Source organism: Triticum aestivum, chromosome 5A (genome assembly GCF_018294505.1).
Source record: "Triticum aestivum cultivar Chinese Spring chromosome 5A, IWGSC CS RefSeq v2.1, whole genome shotgun sequence".
Classification (NCBI taxonomy): Eukaryota; Viridiplantae; Streptophyta; class Magnoliopsida; order Poales; family Poaceae; genus Triticum; species Triticum aestivum.
The window spans coordinates 480,748,248-480,764,230 of NC_057806.1; the positions used below are offsets into that span (position 1 = coordinate 480,748,248).

The 15,983-nt window shown below is 48.8% G+C and overlaps 2 protein-coding genes across 2 annotated transcripts; one reads left to right on the forward strand and one right to left on the reverse strand.

The window, feature by feature from the left end:
* The first annotated feature begins 1,299 nt into the window (after positions 1-1,299).
* On the forward strand, positions 1,300-7,524 carry LOC123104205 (uncharacterized). The gene is made up of 9 exons (XM_044525965.1): positions 1,300-1,591; positions 1,770-4,188; positions 4,314-4,615; positions 4,692-4,850; positions 4,953-5,132; positions 5,211-5,405; positions 5,577-5,675; positions 6,134-6,778; positions 6,888-7,524. The coding sequence occupies exons 2-9, from the start codon at positions 1,800-1,802 to the stop codon at positions 7,224-7,226; spliced, it is 4,308 nt and encodes a 1,435-aa protein (XP_044381900.1). The 5' UTR covers positions 1,300-1,591; positions 1,770-1,799; the 3' UTR covers positions 7,227-7,524.
* A 2,291-nt stretch (positions 7,525-9,815) lies between these two features.
* LOC123101427 (uncharacterized) lies at positions 9,816-10,878 on the reverse strand. Its single transcript, XM_044522884.1, has 2 exons — positions 10,488-10,878; positions 9,816-10,399 (listed from the first exon to the last, which is right to left on the reverse strand). Exons 1-2 carry the CDS (start codon positions 10,876-10,878, stop codon positions 9,927-9,929), a joined length of 864 nt encoding a protein of 287 aa, XP_044378819.1. The 3' UTR covers positions 9,816-9,926.
* Between the last annotated feature and the right edge of the window lie 5,105 nt (positions 10,879-15,983).

A 15,983-nucleotide genomic window follows, 5' to 3' on the forward strand; every position in this document is an offset into this window, starting at 1 on the left:
CCAAATGGATCATCTCTTAAAAAACTTTTATAATGGCATGGATGCGTATCGTATTACTCTGCCTAATACCACAAAAGAAAAGAACTCCTAAGACCGTTGATGGAATCTGGAATATCTAGCATGGTAGCACCAACACGGGCTATCAAACAAGCCGAAAGAGGAAACGAGCGGACGACACGGGAAAGAATAGGAGAAGCGCGGGACTGCATGGCGGGCGTTTGCCACCTTTCGAACTTAAGAGTAACCGTTGATTGGATTCACGCGCTTAACCAACGGTCGTCGTTTTTCAAATTTTTGAAAATGACCATCTCTCTTCAAAAATCTTTTATCATTAATGGGACGTGTATCATCTTACTCCGCGATAACCCAAAAGGGACGATCTTCTAAGAACATCGACGGAGTCTCAAGTACCTAGCACCAAAAGAGGAAACGAGCGGAAAGCGCGGGAAAAGAATATGAGAAGCGCGAAACCTGTGGCAGGCGTCTGCGGCCTCTCGAACTTAAGACCCACCATTGATTGGATTCACGCGCTTAACCAACGGTCGTCGGATCGTTTTTCAAATATTCAAATTTCTCCTGAGCATAACCTAAAAGACCACCTGCTCACAAAACGCTATCACTCCTCGGGTGGGATTACCATCTTTGCTCTACCATACTACGCGACACAATTACAATAAAATGGTACGCGTCTCATCTTACTCGGCGATAACCCAAAATGGACGATCTTCTAATAACATCGATGGAGTCTCAAGTACCTAGCGCCAAAAGAGGGAACGTGCGGAAGGCGCGGGAAAAGAGTATGAGAAGCGCAAAAACACGTGGCGGGCGTTCGCTGCCTCCCGAGCTTAAGACCCACCGTCGATTGGATTCGCGCGCTTAACCAACGGTAGTTCTTTGCAAAAAAAACAACAACAGTAATCGGATCGTTTTTTCAAAAATTCAAATTTCTTCTGAGCATAACCTAAAAGACCACCTCCTCACAAAACCATACACCTCCTTGTATACCCTGCCATCTTTGCTCTACCCTACTGTGCAACACAATTACAAGTAGGCTCTTCGAAATACACCTCAAGGATTTCACATTTATGCAAGGAGACCTATCCGCAAGTTTACGTAGAGGACCCCGCAGGCCACACGAAATCGCGAGAGGAGGCCGTGTGAAGCCAGCCAGAGGCCAGAGTTTGTTTCCAACAAGAACCAAAAAAAGAAGACCCGTAGCGAGGCAGTTTGTTGGCGGATCGGGTCCATATCCGAACCACTTTTCGGCTGGCCGCACCACGCCTCCTCCTCCCTAGCCGCGGCCAGCGCCCGCAGGAAGAGAGGCAGAGGTAGAGAGAGAGATCTGAGCAGGAGAGTCGAGCCCTCGGAATAAATCACGCCAAAACCCAACCCAGAGCGCACAACACAAACACACAGAACGGAGGCCGACGCCGCGCGAGAGACGGCCACAGACAGATCCGTCTCGCCGATCGATCGCGCACGCGCCCGCGCCCGGATCGATATCGCTCGTCCCGTCCCTGCCGCCGCCGCGTTCGGAGCGGCGAGGGGTCGACGGCGGAGGAGAGGTGCTGCCCGGATCCGCGCCTGAGTTGTAAGTGCCTCCCCTGCTTCGAGATCTTCTGTTTCGTTTTCGTCAATCTGTGTGTGTGCATGATGAGGCCTCGGTTTCGTGCCGGGTTCGTTCGTCGTTGGCGGATTGCGTGTTTGATCTGTGATCCGGGCGAGGCGGGGGCTGACGGGGCGGTGCTGTTTCTGGCTCTGGCGTGCAGGATCGGGGCGTGATCCGCGGTTGTGCGGCAATGACGGCCGAGGGGACGGCGCGCGGCGGCGCCGGCGAGGCGCCGAAGGCGGAATTGGCGGCGGCCAAGGCGGTCTCCCCGACCGGGGAGGAGCGCGAGGGGGTGGGCGGCCCCTTCGTGATCGTCAACGGCGACTCCGACGGCCACTCGGACCCGGGCTCCGACACGGGCGCCGGGGCCGAGCCGGATTCCCGCCGGGAGGAGGAGGATCTGCCCCGGGCCAATGCAGCCCCGGCTGCTGACGCGGGCGGAGATCACCCCTCCGCCGGTGGGGAATTGGCCGCTCTGGACGGCGCCGTCGGCCTTCCATCTTCCAACGGGCATGCTAGCCCCGCTACGGTGGAGTCTGAGGTTGATGGCGTGGGCGAAGTAGAAGGTGAGGGAAGCCACAATTCTGAAGCTGTCCTGGGGGACCAGGGCACTGCTGCCGCTGGAGAGCTTGATGGTCGTGATGCAGCAACAGAACTTAAGATTGACCATGCTGACGCTGCTGATGATTCTGCTCCACCTGCCGTGGAATCTGTGCTTAATGTCAAGGATGGAGAGAGTGAAAAAAGTGCTGCCACTGAGGTTGTTGCTCCTGAAGAACAGCAGGATGGAGAGAAGAATGCTCCAGCAGAGTCCAGTGGTTCAGATAATCCCCCCACACATGTTGAGTCTGGTACCATTGTTTCGGAGTCTGAGGGCAGTGGCGAGCAGAGCAAAGGAGAAGAGATTGCTGCTGAGATCATGGAGCCAGGTACAAATGGATCAGGTATCTCGGGGGTGACTGAACAGCATGATGCTGACACAAGTGTGACTTCCACTGATCCTGTGATTCACGTCGATGAGGGCAAACATGAGCATTCTGCAGTCACAGAGTTGGTTGAGCAGGATGGGAGCAACGGGCATGACCATGTTGGGCAGATTGCTGATTCTGGCACATCTGCTCCTGAGATAGAAGCTGATGGGAGCAAAGGGCAGCAAGTAGAAGCACTGACGGCTGAGCCTGAAGTATTGGATGGAGGCGATTGTGAAGCGACTTCTAAGGTACCTTCAGAAGAGGAAGTTGTTGCAAACGGGCTTGGATGTGCCAAGGACACTGCTGACACTTCTTTGGAGCTTGAGGGAGAGAGCGAAGTTCCCTCTGGTGTGGTTGAAGTGGACGAAGTAGTAGGAAAGGATGGTGAGGGGGATTTGCATGATGGTCATACGGTCGTTGTCCCCTCATCTGACGAGGAAGCAAAACCTCCAGCAAAGGAGGGAACAAATGAGGCCATTCCTGCTGAAGTTGTGAAGGAGGGAATAAGTGAACAAATTGTGCAAGATAATGAATCTGTTAAGGATGATGTCTCTTCTGTCACACTTCAGTCAGTAAATTCAGAAGATCCTGTTGTTGAACCTAAGGGGGATCACATACTCCAGGTAGAAGATGCTGCAGGTGATGGAAACATGGCAGTTTCTGATGTGAAGGCTGTCATGTTGGAAATGAACACAGCAGATAGCGTTCAAACACAAGATCTCAAGTCGGCATCTGAAGACAGGAGTGTTCCACTGCATGTGAATTCGTCCGACCAAGTTGAGGAGGAGGTAAACAAAGAAGTTTCCCCTGAGGACGCACATTTAGCCCATAATGACTATTCTTCTGAACAGACTGGAAAGCACGAGCAGTTGGAATTACCTGGCACTGGTGCAGCTGCAGCTGTTAAAAGTGACAATGCTGTGATTGAGGCAGAACCAGGTAAAGAGATGGAGGTTGTTGAAGATGTTGTGTTGCATGCGGCTGCAGCATCTACTTTCCATAATGAGCCAAGGTCCATTGATTTCACTGATAATGATTACGTAAAGCCGGATACTGAGTTGGAAAGTTGTGATCATGTACAAGCAGAGGAGTGCAATTCTGATGAAATATCTAGCACCACTGTCAATGAAGTTATATCTGGTGTTTCCATGGAACATGAAACTGCTGTGACAGATGACGCTGAACTCAGATATGATACAGGAGATGCATCTCTTAGTGAAACTGCTGTTGATGAAGGTGAAGCTGTTGCATCGACTGATAATAAAGCTTCTGTTGTAGATGAAGTTACACCCTCTTCCGCCACAGGAAGTGAATCTGATGTTGCTGGTGAAGCTGGTGATGTTTCGCAAGTAGGCGAATCATGTGATTTGGTTACAGATTGCCAATCTAATAATGACCAGCCAGACATTCTTGACGCATCAACTACGCGTGAAGAGCTAGTTTCTCTGACTGAGTATCCTTGCCTGCCAGTTGTTACATCGGAATCTGGAGTTAAGGCTCCTCACACCGACAAGGCGACAGGCACGTCAGATGAGACATCCAAAGATACTGAAAATATAAATGCATGCAATATATCTTCTACTGAGGTTGAAACCAAATCTTTGGAAGGTATGCGCTATTTTTATTTGGCTATACCTTTTGGTTTTTTTAATTTATATATTTTCTCCTTGAAGTTGGTGCCGAATATAGTTGTTTGTGAAAGTACAATGCTGACCCTAGTTATTGCATAACAGTAGTGGAACCTTCATCTGTTGATGGGGTAGTTCCAGTGGAACACGAGAATGATGATGAACATGCACACAAAGGCAAGGAGAAGATTGCTGAGGACTCCAGTGAGTCGCCTGTTGAACAGCCAGTTGAGCTTGAGAGTGACAAGGGAAATATACAGCTCATGAAGCCACACAAGTTCTTCATCGTAAAGGTTCCTAAACTTGCGGGCGATGATGTCTGGGCAAGGGTACAAGATGCTCAAGTTCACCTGGATCGCCTGACTCAGGAAAGAGATGCAATTAATGCTCGCAAGAAAAAGCAAAAGGTAACAGGCCTCCAAATGTTCAAGTCCCCTTTTCCTTCCTTAGCACGTTTCTGACTTCTGTATTTATATATTGCAGGCTGCCTTTGATGAGTATCGGGAAAAGTTAGAGACAGCACGGAAAGAAGAGAATGAAGCGAGAGTTGCACATGCCGGCAAGAGGAATGTTCTAGATGGTGTACGGTCAACGATTGGGAAGTTGAATCAAGCAACTTCAGTTGAAGAAATTGATGAGTTGGTAAAAATTCTGTTCTGGTGTATTGACCTTATTACCATTTCTCATGTTATAGTATTGCGATTTTTGATCTGTCATCTTATGTTCAAAATTCTGATGATTTAGATCGTGAGGAAACAGAGGACTATGGAACACGAGACAATTTCTTTGAAAGAAGAGAAACTATTCATTAAAGAGATTAATGAACTGAAAGCCCAAAGGAAGCAAGCGTGCTCCAATATGGGCTCAGAGGCTGAAATGAGTGAAGCATTCCATCAAAAGGACCACATTCATGAGCAACATAAGGTATTTTCTTAAGCCATGCCTTGTTCTTTTCAATTCGCATTTCATTAATTTTATACTGACCTATGTTGTCTTCTCTAGAATTTGAAGAAGGAAGCAGATTTACTTTTCAAAAACCTGAAGTCCCTTGAGGAGAACAGAAAAAAGATTCAAAAATCTTTTGAGGATGAAAGAGCTGCTCTCAGAAAGTTAAATGATGACTTGTATGCTGCCAATGAACAACGTCAACAGGCCTACGAGAATTGGGTTGAGCTGAGAGGGGAACCGGGCAAGAAGGTAAGAAGCTTCTTGTAGGCTTTCTGTAGTGCAATATTTTCATGCTAAATAAACAAGTCAACATAGAAATACTACTGTGCTAGTGACTAATAATGCAGAATCTATTCTGTAGTGTTTCTGGTTAGCTGTGTAAGAAACTGAAAATCCTTGTCTATATCTTTGGCACGACAGAACAAGTACTTCTTCATGTACAAGAAGGACCGTGATGCTGCGGGCAAGCTCTTATCAAGTGGTGACATGGATGGACTTCAGTCATATTGTAATAATCAGGTAAATCAGACAGCCCCCTTTCTGTTATTATCTTAGTCATGCATTTGGTACGATGGATATTTGGCCTTGGTTTTGATGTCTCGGTTGCTTGAGCTGGTCAACTTACATGCGCTTTTGAGCCAATTGGCCAACAGAACAGATACAATCCACTAACATTTGCAATTTTCTTTATCTCTGTACAAAACATGGGTTGCAGTGCTAGTGCTATAATATATATTTGTATGTACGGGTTATGATCTACCTTTGGATGAGAAGTTCCTACAACTAAGTACTATGCTAATTCGTCATAATTATAGTCCCTCCTATGACTGATCAGTACCAACATCCTCATTACTCATTTCTTATGCTCTTTAAAATGTTGTTAAACTATAACAGTTCTTTCTTGATCCTCATATAATCTTATGCTATTTTACATTGATCAGTAATTTACTAATTTTTTAATGTTCTTTCGCTTTCAGGTTGAGGGTTTTATGGAGATGTGGAACAAAGATGATGACTTCCGCAGGCTGTATGTTGAAGCAAACCAGATTAGTACTCTGAGGAGATTAGGTACCCATGATGGAAGATCACTTGGTCCTGATGAGGAGCCTCCCGTCATTCCCAGTAACAATTACAGTAGAAGACCCAACAATCCATCTCAACTCACTGTTTCAAGCCCAAACGTGCCCATTACAACTTCAGAGGCAGCACCTGAAAAGTCTACTGCAGTTGTTGTCCCTGTAGAAGAGGATTCCTTCCCTGTTTTACCACCAACCCAGACTCATAAGCAGGCTAAACCAAAGGCAGCTGGTAGTGGTTCAACCCAGAAAGAAATAACCCCAGCTCCAGCTCCAGCTCCAGCTCCAGAAGTGGTAGATGTAAAGCAGATTGAAAAGGAAAAGGCTCGTCTGGCGGAGGAGTTGGAGTTAGCAAGGAAGGCGGAGGAGTTGGCACGCAAGGAGGAGGAACTAAGAGCGCAGAGGGCTGCAGCTGAAAAGGAACGACTCCGGTTGGAGCAAATAGCCAAAGCTAAGGAGGCTGAGGAAAGAAAGAAGAAGAAGGCAGAAAAGGCTCAGGAAAGGGCGGAGTTCAAAGCACGCAAGGAAGCTGAGATGAAGGAAAAGGTATGTTTCCACAATTTCCTGCCTTCATGTTAGAGCTCATTCCTTCTTGATATACTGTACTGCCCACACAACAAATTATTAATTCTCATCCTATTGCAAACATGTGCAGAAGAAAGCAAAGAAGTCTAAAAAGGTTGGCACTACACCAGCAGCCTTGACAAGTGGCGAGAGCAACTCTGCACCTATAGCTCCAGCAGACACTGAAAGCAACACAACTGATAATACTAGGAATGTTGATGTTCCTCAACCACAACCCATAATCATAAAGAGGATCCCTAAACCAATTGTGAGGCAGCTGCAGCCCATGCCCGCACCCCTGCGTAACAAGTTCAAAAGGAGAACGCGGCAGTACATCTTCATCGGAGTCGCAGTTGCCCTAGCTGTCGTCGCGTTGATCCTGGCCGGCAGAACCTTAGACCTCCCTGGTCTAAGTTCTATTCGCTTCTGAATTAGTTAGTACTACCCCCTATGGATGGCGAGGCGTTCTGCACACATATTCTTCATCCACAGCCGTAGGGAGGTGGAGGTGTCTTCTGATACAGGCCGGCATAGTTGTTTTGCGGGAAACTTTGGTGCTCTGGCTAGACATGGCTTATTTTTTATGTTTGAACCGTGGATGCTGTTTTACTGTACCTATTTACCTCATAGATCGTGTTGTGAGTGCATTGTGGTAGACTTATCAGATGGTGGCGACATATATTCGTTAAAGTGAACATATAATAATCTATATAGATTTATTTTGGACATATGTCTTGTGGTCTGGTGGTTATGGTTATCTGTTGTTATGCCTCTGTGTTTTATATTACTGCATCATGTTCAGTTGGTGTTCACTTACATTTTGCTGGAATCACATGCTCCATGCTAGCCGGAGAAACCATCATGGAGATTGGAAATAAGGTGAGCTTCCCTTGCTCTTTTATATATAGGCCTATTTGATTCAAAAAGATTTTCAGAGAACTTTTGGAGGATCAAAACCTTTAGCAATTTTTCTTATACATGTTTTTTGATTGGTAGGATTGATTCTTTTAAAAAGTTCCCTAGGCCTTGTTCGGTTACACCCCCTCCCAAGGGGATTGTGGCAGACTTATCCCTGCCAACCGAACAGGGCCAAAAGGTTCTTTTGTACTCCCTTCGTTCGGAATTACTTGTCTCGAAAATGTATGTATCTAAAACTAAAATATGTCTAGATACATCCATTTCTGCGACAAGTAATTTCGAACGGAGGGAGTTCTCAATAGGGTATTTAGGAGAGTGACGGGGAGAGCCAGGAACGCGCAGGCCCTCCCTCCCGCTCGCCCCCCGCGAGGCGACGGGAGGAACCCTAGCGCGCTGCCGCCAACTCCTTCCCCACCCCTCCTCCTCCCTCGCTGCCGCCAGAGGGCGCGGCCGGGCGAAGCCTGGCCGGTGCCGGCGGCGGCGAGGCCTCCTCGTCTCCCCTCCCAGCGGCCTTGGCGTGGGCCGACGCGGCTGGATCGGGGTGCCTCGCTATCCCAGGGCGAGGCGGCGCGGCGGAGTGGTGATGGCGCTGCGCGTGGCGGTGGCGCGACGGGCCGGGCGTCGAAGGACGCGCCGGTGCATGGAGCGGCAGGGGCGGCGAGCGGCTGGTGCGGGCGGTCCTGGCGGCGGGCGGATCTGGCGTGACGGCGGTCGCGTTGAGGCAGGGCGTCGGTGGCGGGCTCCGGTGGCCTGGGCCGGTTCCTGGCTGGGCGCTGCGTTGGTGTGGGTCGCGGGCGACAAGGATCTGCGGGCGGCCGCCCCTGCCCTGGCTTCGGGCTGGTGGGGGTGGCGGCGCAGTGGTGGTGGCTGGCGGGGCGTGTTGGCCGATTCTTCCTGGTCGGGCGCTCGGACGTCGGCGGACGGCGCGAGGAGACATCTCCGGTGAGCTCTCATGGCTGCAGCTGCGGGTCGGTTTGGTCTCCCTCGTCGGCGGGCTCGCGGTTGCCGATGGCCTCGCGGAGATGTGTGTCAGCTACCATGGTGGGGCGACATGGGGGTGCTCGCGGGGGAGCTTGGTAGGAGGGATAGGTGGCCTCGATGCGGTCGTGCCACCTGTCGCCGGCACGGTTTGCCGGTCCGGATGCGTCCGCTCCTCCTTCTTCCCCTTTCTCCTTGTTCGACGGGGAGCTTGGTTGGAGGGATGGGTGGCCTCGATGCGGTCGCGTCACCCGTCGCCGGCACGGTTTGCCGGTCCGGATTCGTCCGCTCCCCTTTCTCCCCCTCTCCTCAGCCGCGGGCGGGTTGGCGCAGGTTTACCAGCGGAGCGTCTGTGGGTGGTTCCGTCGGTCGAGGGCCATCGGTTGGTCCAAAGCTGGGGCCTTTGTGTAGGTCTTGGGGTTGTCTAGTTGCCAGGGCGGCGGCTCTGGCGGCGGGAGGCGCGACGTTCGTGGGCGTAGTGTGCGTCTCAGGTGCGGGCAGGCAACCATGGCCGCGTGGGTGGCGTGGTTGCGGGTGGTTGGCGGAGTTCAGGTTCAACGGTGGGGTGTGAGTGCCGGGGTACACCACCTGTCCAGTACTTTGACTGGCCGACGATGACGGTGGCCTTTGCCGCCGTACCCTTCCTGAAGGCTCCGTCGCGGCGTTTCCACTCTTGGCGTTTCCACTCTTGTCGTCTTGCTCCGGGTAAAAACCTGATCTTCGCTGGTCAGGCGATGGCGGCTATCCATGGTTGTATCTTTCTTGGAGGCACCGCTTTGGAGGCCTGGCTTCGTTTTGGTCCGGTTCACCTCTCTATTGGTAGTCGGTGGGGTGGTGTGTCGGTGCCTGGCACCTTTGTATCTTGCTCTTGCCTTGGGTGTGTGCGGTGTGTGCGTTGTTGTTCGGTATCTCGGTTGTACTCGGCGATGTTTGCTTTATAATATAAAGCGGGGGAAACCTTTTTTCGGCAATAGGGTATTTAGCATCTACTCAAACCTCTTCTTGGAAGAAAACCTTCTTTTTCTCAAACTACATTTCATAGGAAATTTAGTATCCATTCAATCTTATAAGTTAGAAAAATAAGAGTATCCATTCAAACTTTTTAGAAAAGTTCTCTGTTTTTCCTCAAACAAACCAAAAGGCCCTGACATACATTTACGAGGTACACTTTTGCAAAGATAAACACCACTCGCCATCAGACACATACACATTATGTTTTAGCCTCTTGATTGATTCATCTGAAGCTTCTGCCTCTGCTCCTGCCGATGTTCTCCACGAAGCCCTCCCCGATCCCCTCGCCGATGCCCTCGATGAGGCCGCCGATGACGCTGAAGAGCGCGTTGATGGTGACCTTGGCCACGGCGACGAGCGGGTTGCTCTTCTCCGGCGGCACCACGCCATGCTCGTAGAGCCCGTTCACCATGTCCTTGGCGCACTTGGCGTGCAGGTAGTACCCGCACGGCATGCACTGGTAGACGCGCCCCGACCGCCGCCTCCGGCACACCTGGCACACGAAGCTCGTGGCCACGCCGGCGCCCGCGCCCGAGTCCGGCGCCAGCAGCAGCGGGTGGGCGTGCGCCGGGAGCTCCATCCGGCGCGTCATGGCCGCGCAGCATGGGTGCACGTCGAAGCTGCAGCACGCGCACCGGTACGAGAAGCCCTTGACCGGCTTGCCGCAGATGTCGCACTTGCACCGGAGAAACCCGCCTGATCAAAACGCATGCATCTTCGTCGTAAGTAGAGGCTGCGTGCCTGCGTGCTCGGTTGTGTGTGATGGATGGTTCGTCGCCATTACCTGGCTTCTCGAAGAAGAGGAGGTGCTGGTGCTTGGGGTGGAAGGGGTGGTCGTGGAGCGAGGGGGGAGCCAGGGCGCAGAACTCGTGCAGCTGGAAGCCGCAGATCTGGCACATGAACCGCTTGCCGGCGCCGTACTCCTTGCAGCCCATGCACAGGAAGAGGTACGGGAAGTCGAACCGGGCCAGCCGGTGCTCCGGGTGGCTGAAATGCACCATCTCGCCGTCGCCGCCATCGCCGCCGTGCTCCGGCTCGTGCTGCTGCGGCTGGCTCTGGCCCGTCTCAGGACGAACGCCATCCTCCGCCGCCAGCTTGCCGCTGAGGTTTCTCGGGTTCATGGACACGCACCTGCTCATGTCGCCCGCTCCAGAGTACATGCATATTTTGGGCATTGTGCCTGAGGCCATATATGGAAGGCCGAAAGCTTGAGCGGGAGGCCTCTCCATGGACCATGGCGTTGCTGTTGCACTAAAACTACAGCTAGCACTGCTGCTGCTGCTGCAGGAGCAGCAGCCTTGTTACACAATGCGGTAAAGCCAGCCAGGTTCTGATGCTTGTGTGAGGGACAAGTCTTATCTCCTGTGATTGACTGACCGAGGAAGTTACAGCATCAAGAAATCTCGTTTTGCTTTCGCAGCATCTAGTTCCTGATCGGGGTTCAGAAAGCCAACCGGGCTATGTAAGTAAGATCATAAACTACCGGTGGAGTAACCAGACGTGAAAAGATCTTCCTGTGCCTGACAACTCTGATGAACCAGACATGCACTTCTACCTCATTTCCTTATTCTATTTCCACAGACGTGAAGTTTGATATCTTCTGTTATTCATATTTCATTTCACTAAAGTATAAACGGAATGAAAACATGGAAACGGAAACAGAATTCTTTTGGGACGGAAGCAGAATCGGAAATGAGAACAGAACCGAATGATGTTTCTCCGATAAAACTCATGTGGAAACAGAATTTCAGTATCCTCAAATGCGGAAATTTCCGTCTATCTTCTTTCTGTTCTAGCCTGCCCAACCTATCTCCTTACTCTCGTGATTCTTGCCCCTGGCTCCCCCCTCCCACTTTTATCACCCCCCCACCCCCCCAACCCCAACACCTCCCACTTTCATCTTCCACCTCTGCTTATGGGTGCACAATTGAACAAGTTTGTTGGTTTCGTTTTTCTATATGATTCTAGTGGTTTTTGAGTTCCGACAAACTTCATTTTTGTATCCGTGTCTGCGTTGCATGGTGTTCGCTTTGTATCAGTTTCTAGCAATACCTGCTCATTGGTGGGTGATGAATCTGGTTGCTAGTCTGTTCAAGTGGGGATGGTGTGGCAGTGACATCCCTATGGTGGACTTGTGTCCTCGGCGCGGAGCTCAGGAGGTGGTGGTACAGGAGTGGATGCAGATTATGATCTGTGTCGACGACAACTGGAAGACGATGGTTCATGTGCTGGGTTCGTGGTTGGTGGCTGACATGTATAGTTTCCTCCTTTGACATCATCGTCAAGCGGGGATGCTAGATCTAAAGTTCGATGGCGTATTCGGAGTGCTTCCCTGACCAGAGTCTTTCAACAACAACTGCTTCACCTTTGTTAAGCTGCTTTGAAGGTCCGAAAAGCCGCATATCAGCGATGGAGCTGCGTCGAGCTCGTGTGAAGAGGTCACCTGCCACATTTTTTGGTGGCTGTTGTGGTGGTGCCGGAGTCAGGTGACAGGAGTTGACGTAAAGCTCAAGGGATTCTTTGCTCATGATAGTATTTTGTCTTATTGGCTGGTGGTCCTTTGTGCAAAGACCAGAGTTTTACTGTCCTTTCAGTTTTTCGAAGTCAATGTTTTATCGTGGCTTGTAACTTGATATTTATTATATGAATGAGACCCATATTACCAGACAAAAAATATATTCGTTTCCGCTTCTAAAAGATACACAAGCAAATGAGGCAGCACCGAGCTCCGCAAGTTTTCTACTCGGTTTTCACCCCTTTCCATAATTATCCGCTCAACACCGACATCTTGTACCTAAACGTTTCGAACCAAAGAAACTTGGTGCTCATCTCTCGGTGAAGCAGTATGATCGGTCAGGCAATGACAGTTTTGCACATACGATTTACCTAGTCTACACAAAATATATTTCACAAAATAGGAGAAATGATGAGGAAAAATGTAGAAAAGTAATATTTTGATAGAACATATAGATTGGAATCTATTTGGATTAACATTATGAAAATTGAGAAGAATGAAAAATACAAATAACTAATGAATAAATGTTTTTCGTGGGGAAGTAATGAAAAAGGTTATTCGAGAAAGTCACAAAAGATTTAAAAGAATTGAGGGAAAATCATAGCATTATGCTCATTATTATTCTTAAATTTTGCGATTTTGTTCCAATTTTAAGCTTTTGGAATACTTATGATTTTTGCCTTTACTCTAAATTTCACTTCTAAGATTTTTTTCTTGAATTTGTTTCAACCAACTTTCTCATGTTGTGTTCTTCTGAGCTTGGTGGCGGACCTAGAGGTTGATTAGTTGCGGTGCCAATCTTAGCAAATCACAATGTAACATTATGAACTAGCATTTTATGGCATTTTAATTACTACCAAGTGAACAAAATCTACATTCTTAGAGGGGGGAGGAAGTGTCAGGCACCACCAGCAGATCAGCTCATGCCCACATGTCCGTAGGTACAATCATCCGGTGAACCATACAACTTTGGGTGGGGTCAGAAATCAAATTTGGTCGATTTCAAAAGCTTGGTGTTCAAAATGTGGCTACTAAGTTCTAGTTGGATGCTTAAAAGAGTTATCTTGTGTGGTGACTGGTCTATAAAGGAGTCCAGTTTAACTATATGCAAGTTACCTGATTTTTAAATTTGGGTAAGTCAACTTTTTAAACATTATAGGTGAGTGTAAATGTATACACACAAGTACTATATAATATATGTGTACTATACAGTATGTGTGTATATTATAATAGAGTGTGAAAACTTGCACAATTTTTTTAGAAATGGAGAAGGACCCCCGTGCTCTGCATGTGGACGAGGCATGCAGCCACTTTATTAATTATTCACACAAGACCTTACAAAATTATACAAAAATAAGACTGAAGCCATCGTCTAGTCTAGGCAACATCTGTCGCTACTCCTATCTATCTAGTTGATTAAAGGATGCTGATAGTCTAGGACTAATACCAAAACAGACCTTGCAGCCAAACCTAACATCTAAGATCTGAGATCCCAACCAGGACGCCTGCCGGGTATGGGGCACCCATCAGTCCGGCGCACTCCTCAACCTGGACGCCTGTCGGGTATGAGGCCGCCGCAGCCACTTGCCACCAATCCATCTTTAGTGCTGTACCGCTGCATGTACCTTGCTCGGTTTAGCTGCCGTCGACGCTAGACAACGCCACCATCCTGTGCTCGTCCATCATCACACGCCCACCGGTGAGACCCCGCTGCTCCATGCCGCTGAGACCCGCCGTTGTCGACGTGTCAGATACCACGCCACTCCTCCTCTTGTCCCCTCTAGTCAACACTTGCTTCAAAACGATGCCCCCAGAAGGGAGAACGACATCGAAACGTCGCCATCGTCCGATCCGGTCGATCCAGATCTAGGGTTTCCCTCGGAACCTTCTGATCAGGTTGACGTGACCTACAATGATGATGCCTCGAGAAGGGAACGACGTCCGAGACGCCGCCATCGTCCGCCATGACCGCAGTCAGGCACGATTTTCACTGGAAGCCACGTCGCCCGATCTCGCGGTTGGCTAGAACAGAGCGGAGTCTCGCCACGAAGACGAACGCCGACGTCGGTAAACCGGCCAAGATCCGGCATCTCCTCACCGTTCCCTCAATGCGCCACCGGTCGGCTGAAGGCCACCGCGCGGCGGATCCGATCGGGGTTGGATCCGCAGTCGCCGCCGCCACCATCTCCGCGCAGATCAAGCACCCCGTCAGGTGTGGCGCTGCCACCGCCGCCATCCATCCAGGGCCTCCGCTCCGCCGGCTTATGGCGCTTCGGCCACCGCCGCATGGCAAGGGATCGCCGCCCGAGCCGCCGCCTTCGGATCCCACGAGAAGGGCCACCCCTGCCGCCTCCGATGAGATCTTGTCGTGTCCACCCGCCCTGGTGCCTTTGGCACCAGGCCCGCCACCATCGGGGCCCTCGCCGGCGGTAGCGGTGGCAGACGGAGGCGCGGGAGGAGGCCTGCGGCGCTAGGGTTCGGGGGCCCCTGGCGTCGCCTAAGGGGAGGCGACACAGGGGGGGGGGGGCGCCGATGGTGCTGGTATCAAAAGAGATAATATGCTCATTCTTTGCTACAAAAAGTGCACTCATAGTGCAAAAGTGCAAAGTTGTGTGCATGTTTTTTTAAGTACATTTTTATATTTTTTCTTCTTAAAGGGTAATAGCAGCTTTACTAATTCATTCTTCCTTAGAAAGCTTTATTTAGAGTTTATTTGAGTTTCTTATTTCATCTCGTTCTTCTTTAAGGCTAATAGCAATGCCACTATTTCATTACTTCCTAGGAAACCATTTTCTTGAAAATTACACTATTACATGCATATTACAAAAAACCCCGCAATTTTTGTGCAATTTTTGTCATTATTTGTTTTATTTCTCATAAAGGGCAAAAACAATGCTCTAATTTATTCTTTCTTAGAAAACTTCACTATTTTGATTCTATTTTATTTCTTCTTCTTTTAAGGGCAATACCAATGCCGCTAATTAATCCTTCCGAGGAACTAACTTTTGCGAAAATTCCACTATTATATACTTATTACTGTATATTATAAAAAAACATTTTCTATGTAAATTGTGTGAAATTTGTTATTTTTTCATTCAATTTATTTTTAAAGGGCAATACCAATGCCACCGATTCACTCTTTTGTAAAAACTTCATTAATTTTGTAAAAACTTCATTAACAAAATGCCATTAATCCACTCCTTATTCGTAAGCTTTGTGTGTGAAAATTGAACTATTATATGCTTATGCTTGCATACTATCGAAAAACATAATTAATGAGAAAATTTTGTCTTTATTTGTTATATTTTTTCTCTTCTTAATGGGTAATACTAGTGCCAACAATTCATTCTTTCTTAGAAACTTCTTATTTTTACTTTGTTTCAGTTTTTTATTTCTTTTCTCAGGAAACACCAACGCCACTAATTTATTCTTTCTTAGGAAGCTTTTTGTTTGCAAGAATTCCACTGTTATTTGGTTGGTCTTGCATATTATAAAAACACTTTTTTCCTTATTTGTTTTGATTTTCACATTCTATTTCTTCATAGAGGGTAATACCAATGCCACTAATTCATTCTTCCTTATAAAACATCTTTTTTTCCAGTCTTTTGTCTTACCAGGTTCAAGTATATTTCACACCAAGCCCAAGTATGAGGTGGCCTTTTATTTTGTGGCTGCAAAGTCTGAGTTTGTATTTTATTTTACTTATGTCTTTGGTCATTGATGCTTACTTGATTTTTTTCGTTGGATTTTCTCCAATGTATTTGT

What these genes read in the sequence shown, in the direction of transcription:
- LOC123104205 (XM_044525965.1), top strand. Translation starts at nt 1,800, where the DNA reads ATGACGGCCGAGGGGACGGCGCGCGGCGGCGCCGGCGAGGCGCCGAAG. An exon ending in TGAAACCAAATCTTTGGAAG is followed by an intron (nt 4,189 to 4,313) that starts GTATGCGCTATT and finishes ATTGCATAACAG; the next exon opens with TAGTGGAACCTTCATCTGTT. An exon ending in CTCGCAAGAAAAAGCAAAAG is followed by an intron (nt 4,616 to 4,691) that starts GTAACAGGCCTC and finishes TATATATTGCAG; the next exon opens with GCTGCCTTTGATGAGTATCG.
- LOC123101427 (XM_044522884.1), bottom strand. Translation starts at nt 10,878, where the DNA reads ATGCCCAAAATATGCATGTACTCTGGAGCGGGCGACATGAGCAGGTGC. An exon ending in CCTCTTCTTCGAGAAGCCAG is followed by an intron (nt 10,400 to 10,487) that starts GTAATGGCGACG and finishes CGTTTTGATCAG; the next exon opens with GCGGGTTTCTCCGGTGCAAG.